At 42.1% G+C, this 15,035-nt stretch overlaps 1 protein-coding gene across 1 annotated transcript in view; it reads right to left on the reverse strand.

The window, feature by feature from the left end:
• Cmya5 (cardiomyopathy associated 5) overlaps positions 1-15,035 on the reverse strand; it is a 98,729-nt gene that overhangs the window by 37,633 nt on the left and 46,061 nt on the right. The window contains exons 3-5 of the mRNA XM_006231789.5: positions 9,447-9,542; positions 7,814-8,047; positions 6,092-6,114 (exon numbers count right to left, since the gene is read on the reverse strand). Coding sequence (XP_006231851.1) covers positions 6,092-6,114; positions 7,814-8,047; positions 9,447-9,542 — 353 coding nt within the window. The remainder of the gene's footprint in view (positions 1-6,091; positions 6,115-7,813; positions 8,048-9,446; positions 9,543-15,035) is intronic.

A 15,035-nucleotide genomic window follows, 5' to 3' on the forward strand; every position in this document is an offset into this window, starting at 1 on the left:
AGTGGGTCAAGGCTCTCTCATACAACTGAAATGGTCTTCTATCGGGGAAGGTAACATTGAGGAGCGGCACTGGCTTCCTTCTCTGAACTCTTGGTTTTCCATTAGCAGACCTACCTTGAGGCCTTTGCACTGGCTTCTGGGACTCCCCCCAAGCCCCTCATACCAGCACAGTTCCTTCACTTAGCTCAGTTCTCGGTTCAAACGTCATCGAGGGGAGAGAGGCTACTAGTCGGGCAAGGCCTGCCACCTCCAACCTTGCTGCAGCCCCCTTCCATGTTTGTTTATTTCCTGATATTTATCATGGCAACTGCACCAAAATACAATTCTGTGTTTTGCAGGGGGAAATTGTCTTAATCATTATTGTGTTGCAGTGCCTTACTTGATGCACAGCAGACATTTAATAATACATCTTCATCTAAGACAAGGCCAGTGGTCTAATTTGTATAGAAATCAGGATCTCCGGCACAGTAAATCTGGTGTCACAATAAGGGGGAAAGACCATGAAATATTTAAGGAGTGACTTCTGTGCTTACTACAGTTAAACATGATAAAATCCACTACCATTTGGTTTCAGGGGAAATGCTTTGGTGAGGAATGTCTGAGGAAATACAGGAGAAAGAGAAGATATTACAGATGGGAAAATGGCACGAGGGTAGGCCAGGGGTACCAAGGAGAGCAGAGCACACCATAGCATAAGAAACAGAGACAGAAGGGGGAAGCATCCTGTGACCTGATGCCTTCCGCACCCACAGAAAATTTCTATTTTATCTTTGAAGAATTAGAAGGGTCACAGCGTTGCCAGTGACAGAGAAATGTAGACAATCCTGGCAAGCAACTGGGGAAAGATCACAGTCAGTAGACAAGGTAGGCAGTGGATGGGTTGGCAGACGCCCATCTAGATGGGTTGATCCAGATAGGGGGAGATCAAAAGCCTATATTAAGGCTTTAGGGTACAGAATATGGAAAGAGTAGACTAGGAATTATTATTTGAGTGGTGATGAGGGTGGGATAGATGCCTTAGCAGTGAAGAGCATTTGTTGCCCTTACAGAAGACACAGGTTCAATTCCAAACACCCATGTGGCAGCTTACAACCATCTGTAATACCAGTTCCAGGGGGATCCAGTGACCTCTTCTGATCTCCTCAGGCACCAGGCATGCATATGATACACACACATACACGCAGGCAAAATACCACATACAAAAAATAAAAACCAAAACAAAATGACCAGTATGCACATTAAACCTTCTCAATACATTTCGCTAACTTTACAGAAGCTGCCTGTATATTGCACAGTAAAATGTTGAGTTTTCTCTTGTACATGGACTGATTTAGCAAGTTGATATCCATTTACAATGTTTGAGGCTCTCCTGTTTATAGTACAGAAGAACAGAACAGAGACAAGAATGCATCCTCTTAGCAGGAAAGCATTTATAAGGCAAAAATGTGTTGTTAAAGATATGCAAATGTCCCCAGCTCCGAAAAAAAAAAGAACCAAAAAAAAAGATATGCAAATGTTGGGTCTGAATATGCTTGACACCATTCATTAATTTAAGCTTAAAAAATTAATATACAAGCACTGTCTTCAGAGATATGACATGAAGTGAGAGAGAAAAAGCAGGAAAGAAACAAACAAGGGAAAATAAACTAGATAGCACTTCCTATAGAAAGGAAGAAGTTATCTTGATTTAAAAGTATGTGTATGGGGCTGGAGAGATGGCTCAGTGGTTAAGATCACTGACTGTTCTTCCAGAGGTCCTGAGTTCAACTCCCAGCAACCACATGGTGGCTCACAACCATCTGTGATGAGATCTGATGCCCTATTCTAGTATGTCTTGACAGAGAGGACATTTCTTAAAGGAGAAATATGAAAATATATACACTTTTATACAAACAAGCCTTATGCCACAGCTAAAATGTACTCATCTTTTTTTTTTAAAGTGTGTGTTTGTATGTGTGGTGTCATGTGTGTATGTGTTTGTATGTGTGTATGTGTATGTGCCAAGGACCAGCCTCAGCTTGGAGAGGCGTTCCTGATACAAGGGGTATTCTGGAAACAGTGAATCAAATGACTGGAAGTCAAACTGTGGGTTTCAAGCTGATGACTCATGTTCTGCTCAAGACAGCTCTCCAGATTGCTCTCTCTATGTTCTCCTTTCTCTGGAAATCTCCAGACAGCCTTTTTTTTTTTTTCTTAATTCTAAAAACTCTCTGTACAGATCATCTCTTGCAGATCAAAAGCCCAGTCTTTTATTTACATAATGATTCAGTCTTTACCCCAGGTTTCCTCTTGACTATCCCATGAATCAGCATCCCCTGACCCTAGCCCCTAGATTCTTAGCAAAAGACAACAAACATAGTCAATAAAATAGCTGGGTGGGACCCCACTCTGAAATTACCATTCCTACCATGCCTTCACCTGGACCTAAACTCCCTCTGCACCAGGCTGACCTTGAACTCGGGAATCTGCATACCTTTGTATCTCCCTGTTTTTGTATCATTCTACCATGCTGGCTACAGTGCAGCTGCCTCTGTTCTTTTAGATCTGTGAAGTTCCTTATACAATTCATATTGCATCTTTATATTTTGCATAGTTGAGAAATTATATGTTTTTGAACTCATGTTTTCAGAGTTATTTCCCACAGCCTTTAGGGCTGTCTTGAAGGTCACAGTGTTTTACCATTTTGCTGAGACATCCTGAATTCCCAGGTGCTGTCTCTGATTATCATGGAGTCATTTAACCTTGACAGAGAGGACATTCCTTAAAGGAGAAATATGAAAATATATACACTTTTATACAAACAAGCCTTATGCCACAGAAGTCATCAACACCGTGGAGACTCACTCCCTGATGGCTCTGTTCCAGAGGCAGGAAACCATGTCATATTGTCCCTTACATGGCCAAGCTTCTGGGCACAGTGTGTGTGGGTGTGTGTGTGGGTGTGTGTGTGTGTGTGTGTGTGTGTGTGTGTGTGGTGTTTATAGAGAGTTATTTATTTGCTGAGATTTTTTTCATCAAATCCCAGAGTTTTATTGTCCTTTATTTCACTACACTAAAAAAAGAGTCAGTTATCCCAACACCCACACAATCTTTTGAACATGGAGATGTCAAGCTGATGCCTATATATAGTCTCCACCTCTATCTTTTAGTGTTTTTGGTGTAGGAATATACTCTGTAAGCTACTAAAAGAAAAATATAAACACCAATCTAGCTACAAGCCCTTTGATCTGTAGTGCTAGGTCAACAGAGGTGCAAAGCTTGTGGGAGTGACCAACCAATATCTGATTTCACCTAAGGAACACTCCATGAGAGGGAACCTATACCCAACACTGCCTAGGTGACCAAGAAGCAGAGACTGGATAACCTAGGGACCTAGGGTAAAGCTTAATAATACTGATCTAACAGCAGGGGGGAAATGCAATGATAAAATGATACCAAGAAATGGCTCTCTAAATCAACATGAGCCAAAGCCCATATGATCTCATAGACCCTGAAACAGCACGCACCAGGTCCTTCAGCGTATATATTGTGCCTTCTAGTTTAGTGTTTTTTATGGAATCCCTGAGTGTTTGAACAAGTGGGTCTCTGATTCTTGTGCTTTCTCCTGGATTCTTTCCCTTCTGTTGGTTTGTTTTGTCTAAAATTGATATGATACTTTTTATTTTATTTTGTTATATTTTGAATGAATGAAAGAAAGAAAGGAAGGGAGAAAGGAAAGAAAAGAAAAGAAAGAAAGACTAGTCACTAGGATAAAGGTTAACAACTAAACTGTCACTTATACCTTCTAGGAGAGGGGAAAAAATCCATTTTCTCTCATGGAGTGCGAATGGGTATAGCAACCACTCCAGGACAGGCTGTAGCTGGTCTGACATAATGGGCACCACTGTTTTTTGTGTGCTTTTATTTAGTTACAGTTGGTGTTTTACATTTTTTTTCCATTTGGATGTTCTATTTTGTTTTCTTGTTTGGGGTATTGTTTTATTGGGTTTCTGTTTGTCTTGTTTTGTTTTTAAGAAAGAACTTAAGTTGGGTAGGTAAGAATGAGGAGGGGATCTGGAAGAACTTGGAGTAAGGAAAGAGTATGATCAAAGTATATTTAAATTTTTTTTTTCCGGAGCTGGGGACCGAACCCAGGGCCTTGTGCTTGCTAGGCAAGTGCTCTACCACTGAGCTAAATCCCCAGCCCCAGTATATTTAAATTTAAAAATTGTTTTAAATAATAAAAATATATAATAAAAAGAAAAATATTGGTTACCCCAAGTATATCCCCCTTGAAATGATATGCAGCAGTAGTAAAGATTAATTCATTGTCAATAGGGAGTGAAAAAGAAATTAATTAAAATGACATGTAACTTACCAAGTTAAAGCATAAAACAAAAGAAACGGTGTTTAGTATGTAATGGCTGTCAATTCATATTAGTGGTAATCAAGTATTTAGTATTTCAGCAGTTTTAGAGTAAAAGCATTTATAAACTTTCATCAACCAAATTTCTTCCTAATCAATATGGAAGGGATAAAATAATTAAATATGTATCTATATTATCCAGTATATGTGGAACGGCACTATCAATCCACATATTTTAACTTAAAAAATCAATAATTACATTACTGACCTCTAAGTTACAATGTATACGGATCACTACTTGGGTATGAGTTTCTCAAACTTATCCATGAGGAGCCTCATCTTCCCTACAAATCCCTGAGTGGTGGGGCAGGACTTCAGGGCCAGTCAGTTTTGGAGGCCATTAAGCCTGAGGGCAGACTGCTCTCATCAAAAGTTTCCCACCTCTGTGCCTGCCCATCACAAACGTGCAGGAAGCTTTGTACCCAGACCACACTTCAAAACAATGTTTAGGCATAAGAATAATTAGACACCATTGGCACTGGTGGGCTTTGTTTTTTTGTTGTTTGTTTCTCGAGGTAGGGTTTCTTTGTGTAGCCATGGCTGTCCTGGAACTCATACTGTAGACTGGGATGACCTTGAACTCAGAGATCGGCTTGCCTCTGCCTCCAGGCTTAGTGTCAGTGGGTTTAATGCACCTCGAGTGACCGTTCAGAGTACCAATACTGTTATGAAACTCTAGTCAATTAGTGCTGACACCAGTATAGAAATAGGTTTTATAAAGTATACTGGGATTATGTTGTAAGAAAGTAAGACTCATTTCTACAGCTTCAGATATCTAAAAATGACCAGGTTTCCTATTCGGATTCCTTTTTCCATACATACATCCAGATAAATATTTCTGATTTAAATCTCCACTTTTACTCCCTGTCATTGAGCGTCAGTAGAAGTAAGCCCAAGGGAATACTTAAATGATTTAGAAATGGACATTTATGCTTCCACTTAAGCTCGGGCTTAACAAGCAAGAACAATCTCAAATTCTTGCTGTGGGATTAAAGGGAAAGGGGCGCGGGAACAGTATCTGGATGCCATCAGTAGATGATACAGGAGACAAACAGAAATCCGATGCCTGGTGTTTTTATAGACAGTACTTTCTAATCTCGTTGCAGTCTGCCTCTCACAAGAGTGAAGAGTCTCGTAGACCAAGTGTTAAGAGTATCACCAGCACAAGATTAATTGTGCAATTACAATTAATCAATTAATGGGGTATCCACGAGATGGGTATCTGTAGATTCATTAGATTAGCTGTACAGAAAGAGATGAGGACAGAGGTAACTTCTGTGGAGAAAATGATAGGCTGAGCTGGTGACACAGGTCCTGAAACTGTCACAGTGATGAATGATCGCTTCAAGTACTCATATTCAACCAATAAGCCTATTCATTTATAGGTTGTTTTTTTGTTGTTTTGGTTTTTGCTGTTGTTGTTTTTGGTTTGGGGGGTTTTTTTGGGTTTTTTGTTTTGTTTTGTTTTTGTTTTTGTTTTTTTCTCAGTGACAGGAAAGATGGTTGAGGTTAGATAGAAAATACTCTACTCTATGATAATTGTTATTTAACCAAAGCACATGCAATTTCCTTCTGAGCTGTCATTTGACTTTTAAAAGCGCTATGTGTAAGAGTGAGACCCCAGCAGCTCATCTCCACCATGCTCTTGCTGCCCAGTCCTGCTGCAATGCACCATGCTGCATATACCTTTCATTGATTTCCTCAAATGACTTGGGTTAGGAGAGGAGTCAGGGAGAGAGATGAGGAGAAGGGAAGGAGGAGGGAGAAGGGAGAGAAAGAGAGAGAGAGAGTAATTAACAATAGAACATATAAGCAACCAGAAGCATTGAGATCAAACACATTCAACAATCTTTACCCCTAGGCATCCCTAAAGCCATTTGTCTTTGGGACTTTAGGTTCTAGCGGGGAAATTGGTACTCAGAGAGGGTGGCAGATGAGTGTGGAGAAGGGGGGGGCCTTCATTTGTGCCTTGCCTTGCTCTCCCTGATGGGCAAGGCTGGCAGTGGACTGTTGTACCCTACTTCTCTTTAGTAACAAAGGTTTTAGAAATCTCTGGAGGATAAAAAAAAATGACTTAAATTTGTTCAGTGCGGGCTCTCTAATGAAATCAGCAGTCGTCTTTGAAGGATATCTTCTCTCTCTGTCCTATATTCTCCAGTTTTTCTAGAATGAATAAGTATGGCCAACGAAAGTAGAAGCAAATGTTTTACCCTCTCCTAACTTGTTCTTTCAGAGGGAAAGAAATGTTCTCATCCAAGGCTACTGTGCGAGACAAAGTCCCTTGTTGATGTTTTACTTCATAGGAGGATCCCAATTTAAAAATAATTAAAGCTCTGCTTTAATTAAACATAAAGCCACCTAATAATTTTAAATTCTCCTTTGAGGACGGCCATATTGACTTGACCTAAATCTGCCCTGGCAAGAGGTGTCTACAGAGGCCAATCACGAGCTGCTCTTTAATGCCTATTTTTGCCTCAACCTATCTCTCAACTTCACTGGGAGGTCTAGAAGGATAGGGAACTTTGAAAGGGGAGGCGGGGTCACCTCTTATCAGCTCCATCTGTACAGTTCCCATTTGACAATTAGGCTTGTGTTTGTCCTCTGAGAAATACTCATGGTTATCATGAGTCTACAGAGAGACTTTTGGAACATTCTAGGGGTTTATGGGAAGCAAACTAAGGTGCATCCAAGAGAGCCTTGCTCTCTATAAGTCCCTTGTTTGAATTAAGGAATCTTGTCATGGGGAAGCTGCTTCCAGCAATGTCCTGTCCTATTTGAGAAAGGTGCCACACTTTTGTTTCCCTGATACATCAAAAAGGGAACCAAAATGTTCCTGTCAGCCATTTTGTAAGGCCAGATAGAATGGCGCACATGAGAGGTTACCTCAGATGAGAGTTCACAGGGCTGGCCCAGGGACCAGCATGAGGATGCTAGATAACTAACAGGAGGCAGGGCTGGCCCTTGGAGGAAAGGCACGGCATAAGTGAGGTTGTGAGGGGGCTCTTTGGTTTTAGATGACCAACCTTCTGAAGCATGATAATCGGACAGCCACCTTCCATGGATCTCTCGGGGATCTATTAGCATTTGTGGGGCCTCTTTTATAGTACAGGCATCATGGATGCCCAAAGAATTTTGAAATCCCAGAATTGTGTGAACTCCATACTGAGCAACAGATCTTTCTGGGTTTCCCTTGGAGATGTTGCTTGCTCCGTTTGCTTTCTGAGACAGAGTCTTGTGATACAGAACAGACTGGCCCTGTACCTGTGTTCACACTGCCTCAGCTTCCCAAATGCTGTGATCACAGACTTGTGCTTCTGGACACAGTTTATAAACAAACGTAGGAGTAGTTTTTAAAGCAGGCTTGTCCCAGCATTGCAGCAGGGATCAGGCCTGTTTGCTGGTACTTACGGCCAGGAAAACTGTCTCGTCAAGCTCCTCGGCCTCTCTGACGATGGTCTCCAGGGTGTCCTTGGCTGTGTCCATGCTCTGCAGGAAGTGGACCATCTGGTCATGCAGGAACTCCATTTTCTTCTTCTTCACTTCCTCGAAGCTCTGAGCTTTTTCATCATACTGGGCTAAAACCTTCTTCATCATTTCCTCATTCTGCATTTCCAGTCGTTTCTCATTTTTGCTACACTTTTCCTAAAAAGGATGGAACAAAAGCACCTCTTAATGAGCCAAGAAGCAATGCCTCCATTTGCCCCTCATCTTTTCTTCCTTTGGAAGAACTGACTTCTGACGTCACAGTAAAAAGTGTGAAGCGTTAAATACATGGTCTAAACCTTTGGCTTACATATCTCTTTTGCTGTAATTAGCTTTGCAGTGGAATTCACTGTAAGAGTATCATCAAGAAGGTACAGAAGGTTGGGGATTTAGCTCAGTGGTAGAGCGCTTGCCTAGGAAGCGCAAGGCCCTGGGTTCGGTCCCCAGCTCCGAAAAAAAGAACAAAAAAAAAAAAAAAAAAAAAAAAGAAGTGTAGTTTTGGGGCTGGGGATTTAGCTCAGTGGTAGAGCGCTTACCTAGGAAGCGCAAGGCCCTGGGTTCGGTCCCCAACTCCGAAAAAAAGAACCAAAAAAAAAAAAAAAAAAGAAAAGAAAAGAAGGTACAGAAATATCAAAATTTTTAAAAATGTAAAGAAAGTTAGATCCAGGGAGGGTGCTGGTAATCAGGCTGGAGAAAGGGCCTGTGGGGTTTTCACCTCTCTGCGCCAATATTCTCCTAGGAGAAGCAGATTTACCACAGTGGAAGGAATTTTACTGTCCACTCGGACACACCTCGGGATTGGCTATTCTTACTAGAATGACTGAGGAAGGGAGTAATAAGACAGGTGTTCACTGATGGGCAACAGAGCGGGAGAGTGAATGGTAGCTTTCTGCAGTCACCCGGAGCTCTCTGGCACTCCTGATTGACAGCTGCAGGTATCTGCACCACCTCTGGATAAGGACCGAACATTCCTACCCGCTCTCCTCACAAGTGGAGAGGCAGGAGGTGACAGAAGTTTATATATTCAAAAGCGTCCTGAGGCATCCATTGGCCCAAACCAGTTGCTATAGACCATTTCTGGAGGCCAAGCCAGTGCAGGGCAGGGAAATAGAGTGGAAGCTTCTCACCCATGAAATAGAAACAGTAATTAACACCTCTTAGTAACTGGTTGTGAGGGCTAAGCTTCAGAGAGCATCTGCCTGAGTCCTAAGAAGTGAATGTCTTTTGGGGAAAATTCTTTATCCTTAGGCAGAAAGTAGTCTCATAGCTCACAGGGAGGGAAGACTGTAAGAACCCTCACTTTTTATTAGGAAAACCAACAATGTAAACCCCACACCCATACATACACACATATCACATCCCCCAACAGGAACTCTATACCACACACACAACACATGCGTGTACCCTATATGCCTCCTACACATATACCTGCACACTACATGCTACATACTACATACCACATACACACTACAATACACACACCAATTCAGTTCCAAATAGTTTTCTGTTGATACAATGTATAAAGCAGGATAGAGCAGAAAGAAGTATGTTAACTTACCTCGATGGTATTAAAAAAGGATTCAATCTCACTAACAAAAGCTTCAATCCTCAAGGACTTTTCTTGTAGGTTCTCAAGAAATTCTCCTAATTGAACCTGAAGGGAAGAATTAAAATATCTTTACTGTATTAGAGGAAAACATTTCAATCAGCAAGTTCTGGTTTCTTTAGTATATTTGCAGAGATCCACTATCCTATTTTCACTAACAAATCAATTTTTTTTTGTTTTTTTGTTTTGTTTTGTTTTGTTTTTTGCCGCTTCACCTAAATGGATTCGAAACATTACATATGATAAACAGCCGAGTTTTGTGGTGCTGCAGAAGTAGCTCAGTTGGTTCACTGCCTTCTTTGCAAGCTTGAGGGCAGGAGTTTGAGTCGCAGACCAATGCAAAGCTAACTGTGTATGGATGAACAAGCTCATAATCCCAGAAATGGGGTAGTAGAGACGTGTGTGTAGTCCACCATGAAGTCATGGTGGTTGGAGGCAATGGGTCACTTTGCATTTACTGTCTATCTACAGGTGATCCTAAAATTCCTCAATCTGATAGTCAACACCATAGGGTTCTACTTCAGAGTATAGAAAACCTGTATCCTTATGAACAGTAGTAGCTCAGATCCAGAGTTTATTAAACACAAATGCCCATGGATGTGTGCGCTCACACTCACGGGAAGACAGGAGGAAAGCCTCAAGTACTTTCTTCAGGCACTAGCTACCAGTTTTGCTTTTGACAGGGTCTCTCACTTTCCTGGAATGCATTAAGTAGGCTAGGCTGGCTGGCTAGGGAGAACAAGGAGCGGCTCCCTCATTTCCTCCTCCTTCAGGGTATCCAGACTCCACTGCCCATCAGGCTGGAAGGATGAATGGAGACTGGAACCAGTGTGCGGGGGTAGGGCGAGGGGCCTTCTCGGAGGATTTTTGTGTTACGGCTCTTTTAGACAATACTCAATGAAACAGCTCTCTTAGATGGTGTTCAGTGAGACAGCTCATGCACATACACTTTATTTGGGGTTGACAGGGGCTATCTATGAACTTTGGAGAGTGCAAAGGAGTTTTCAGGGTAAATGTAAAGTCATTGGCCGGAGCCTGACGTCAGCATGTACTGTGGATGCATCATTTGTATTAAAGGACATCCCAGGAATCCCAGATACTTTCTGGGTGGGTTCTTATCCGGAAAGGCAAAGTTGAACTTGTAGGTTTTCCAAGGGCTATGTGACCTTCCTCAGGTAGAGAGCATAGGGGTCATATCCCCAGACAAGGTCAGAGGAAGGGAAGCTCTTCTGGAAAAGGGGAATCCTTCAGTTTGTGCTGAGCTCAGAGGGCTACCAGGACATGGTAGACTGTGACCTTAAGTAGCAGGATTTCCCATCAGCCATCTGGAAATTTGGAGGGTGGTAGATTAGGGTAGTCCCTTCTTCACCTGCAGTTTTAAGCCTAGAGGTATTCTGGCCTGATGGGTTTAGCCTAACGCTGCTTACATTCTTATGTTAATTTGGGTCCCCAAGATCTAAGCACAAGAGTCTGCTCTTCTGTAGGCATCTAAGACACTGAGGGACCCTGCCCCCAGCTGGTTCTGATTGGTAAATAAAGTTGAAGGCAGGGCAGACAGAGGCAGAATTTTTAGGATTCCCAGGCAAGGGACTAAGGGAGGAAGCAGAGGAGATCCACCATGCAGGCCTGAGAAGGTGTAGGAGTCAGGAGAGTGCAGCCCGAGAATTCAACCCATGCCTAGCACAGAGGAGTCCTCAGGGCTGCAACTGCCCACAGAATGGTGATAGCACTATACTATGAAGCCACCTCAGGAAGCCTCAATTTCCTGTAGGCCTCAGTTCCTAGCCCTACCTCCATCCCTTAGGCTCTGTCACACAAGCTGCATTGTTTTGTGGTTTCTTCTCAGACATGTGTTTTTTTCCTGTATCTTCCACTTCTAGAATGTCCTCATTGCTGTTGACTAGTAGAAGACCCCTACCTCATGAAGACTTGGCCACCCCTCAGCTTTTAGGGATACCTTTCCTGACCCACCCACTTCTACCCAACCACTAAATCCCCAAAGGCTTAGTCTCTCAGCTCCTGTACTCCGGAAAGCCAGTGCCAGTCTGAAGAACCTCTAAGTACATGTTCTCTCTTTCCCCCTCATTCCCAAGGACCGGCCTCCTTCCTGACATAGAACAAGGGGGTCAGCGAATGCTGCAAAAGCAGTGGCCTAGGGGGGCAAGGATGGGGGTGGGGAGCTGACAGTCCTGGAAGAGGCACGAAAGCCCACCCAGAAGATGCTACCAAATTCTCCAGTTCCAGCTGTTTGTGATATCCCCTTGCTAACTTTTTTTAGATTTACTTATTTATGTATGTGAGGGTTTTGCCTATGTGTATGTGTGTGCACCACAAGTCTGACTGATCAGAACATTGTTTTCTTGGAATTGGAGTTATGGATGGCTGTGAGTTGCTGTGTGGGTACTGGGAACCGAGCCCAGGTCCTCTGCAGGAGCAGCCAGTGCTCATAACTGCTGAACCCTCTCCCCAGCTTTTCTTTTCTTGAAAGTTTCCTCCAACTCTTAATCGTCTTGGGTAACTTAATGAAAAAAGAAAAGCAAGCCTTCTTGGCTTTAGTCAACTGATTTTCACTTTTCTCCTTCCCACTCTCTTTCAAGAATATCAACAAACAAACAGCAAACAGAACCTTTAAAATATTGTTTTAAAGATGACAGCATCCTACTTTTGAACTGTTCTTAAGTTTTTGAAAAAAATGTATGATCTGAAGAGATCAGAGTGTTACTTTTGAACTTTTTAAATTGTCTAAACTTAAATTGTCTAAATTTAAGTTTAGAAAAAACTTAGATGATGTCGTCGTCATCATCATCATCATCATCATGTATAGAAAAATGAGACTTGTTTCTGCAAACAATGACCAGTAGCTGTCAGTCTTCAAAGCAAGTGTAATTATAGAACGGGGCACATTTCAGTGGAGATAGTGCATCTGTGACTTTTAGAGACACATTTTTGTGGAATCTGTTAAGATCCACAGCAGATTCCACAAAAGAGGTTGCTTCACTCCTTCCTCCAATCTTTAATAGGAAAAACCTAAATAATATTTCACCCTAGAGTAATAAGAGAGAATTAATTTGATAGGAAAAATACCCAGATTATAAAATGCAATCCTGTTTAATCAAAAGGAGGGACAATTATTTAACAGCAACATTACTGAAGTGTGGTTTAAGAATCAGCGATGGCAAAGCCAAGAGCATAAACTCCAATGTCAGACCAACTTGGGTATCAGTCCAAGCTTGGTCTCTAGTGACCTCAGCAAATCACTTAAACTCTCTGAGCCCATTCCATTACTGACAAAGTGATGACAGTGATGGGAACTATGGGAATTAAAATGTACTCTATATACAAAGAACTCGACATGTGTGCCTGGCACAGAGAAAGTCCTTGAGTTTTGAATAAAATTATTTACTAATTTTAAGATCATTCTGGCTGCTCTATGTTGAAGAGTGTGTGAAGATAGAAGGTGGTTGGGAGGTGTATGGGTGCCCAGTGGATGGGTGCTCAGTGTGTGGGTGCTCAGTAGATGGATGCTCAGAGATGGGTACTCAGTGGATGGGTACTCAGTGGACAGGTGCTCAGTAGATGGGTGCTCAGTGGATGGATGCTCAGAGAGGGGTACTCAGTGGATGGGTACTCAGTGGACAGGTGCTCAGTAGATGGGTGCTCAGTGGATGGATGCTCAGAGATGGGTACTCAGTGGATGGGTACTCAGTGGACAGGTGCTCAGTAGATGGGTGCTCAGTGGATGGATGCTCAGAGATGGGTACTCAGTGGATGGGTACTCAGTGGACAGGTGCTCAGTAGATGGGTGCTCAGTGGATGGGTACTCAGTAGATTGGTGCTCAGTGGATGGGTACTCAGTGGACAGGTGCTCAGTAGATGGGTGGTCAGTGGATGGATGCTCAGAGATGGGTACTCAGTGGATGGGTACTCAGTGGACAGGTGCTCAGTAGATGGGTGGTCAGTGGATGGGTACTCAGTAGATTGGTGCTCAGTGGATGGGTACTCAGTGGACAGGTGCTCAGTAGATGGGTGGTCAGTGGATGGATGCTCAGAGATGGGTACTCAGTGGATGGGTACTCAGTGGACAGGTGCTCAGTAGATGGGTGGTCAGTGGATGGGTACTCAGTAGATTGGTGCTCAGTGGATGGATGCTGAGCAGTTCTACGTTTCTGAGGATCTCTAGGAAGATGGGATATGATGAGACTCAAAATTAAAATCTTACTGTTCCAAGCATTTTTTAACACTTAGAATAGGTCAGGGTACTAGATGTATTATTGATGACAGAAAGTAATTTGCTTTGTGTGCAAATGTGTAACTATTGAGGTTAAAAGCATTTTACTTTTTTTTATAACATTAAGAGTCATTTGTTATACAAGGTCCATACCTAAACACAGTAAAAGCAATATATAGGAAACCAGTAGCCAACATTAAATTAAATGGAGAGAAACTTAAAGCAATCCTACTAAAATCAGGGACTAGATAAGACTGCCCACTCTCTCCCTACTTATTCAGTATAGGACTTGAAGTCCTAGCCAGAGCAACCAGACAGCAAAAGGAGGTCAAAAGGATGCAAATTGGAAAGGAAGAAGTCAAAATATCACTATTTGCAGATGATATGATAGTATACTTAAGTGACTCCAAAAGTTTTACCAGAGAACTACTAAGCCTGATAAACAACTTCAGCAAAGTGTTTAGCAAAGTAAAATTAACTCAAACAAATCAGTAGCCTCCCTCTACTCAAAGGACAAACAGGCCGAGAAAGAAATTAGGGAAATGATACCCTTCATAATAGTCCCAAATAATATAGAATACCTCGGTGTGACTCTAACCAAGCAAGTGAAAGATCTGTATGACAAGAACTTCAAGTCTCTGAAGAAAGAAATTGAAGAAGATCTCAGATGATGGGAATATCTCCCATGCTCAAGGATTGGCAGAATTAATATAGTAAAAATGGCCATGGTTGGGGATTTAGCTCAGTGGTAGAGCGCTTGCCTAGCAAGCGCAAGGCCCTGGGTTCAGTCCCCAGCTCCGAAAAAAAGAAAAGAAAAAAAAAATGGCCATTTTGCCAAAGGCAATCTACAGATTCAATGCAATCCCCATCAAAATTCCAACTCAAATCTTTATAGAGTTAGAAAGAGCAATTTGCAAATTTGTTTGGAATAACAAAAAACCCAGGATAGCAAAAACTATCCTCAACAATAAAAGAACTTCTGGGGGAATCACCATCACTGACCTCAAGCTATGTACAGAGCAATAGTGATTAAAAAAAAAAAAAAACCTGTATGGTATTGGTACAGAGACAGGCAGGTAGATCAATGGAATAGAATTGAAGACCCAGAAATGAACCCACACACCTATGGTCACTTGATCTTTCACAAAGGAGCTAAAACCATCCAGTGCAAAAAAGATGAGCATTTTCAAAAAATGGTGCTGGTTCAACTGGAGGTCAGCATGTTGAAGAATGCAGATTGATCCATTCTTATCGCCCTGTACAAAGCTTAAGTCCAAGTGGATCAATGACCTCCACATAAAACCAGATACACT

The sequence above is a fragment of the Rattus norvegicus genome, chromosome 2, assembly GCF_036323735.1.
Source record: "Rattus norvegicus strain BN/NHsdMcwi chromosome 2, GRCr8, whole genome shotgun sequence".
NCBI lineage: Eukaryota > Metazoa > Chordata > Mammalia > Rodentia > Muridae > Rattus > Rattus norvegicus.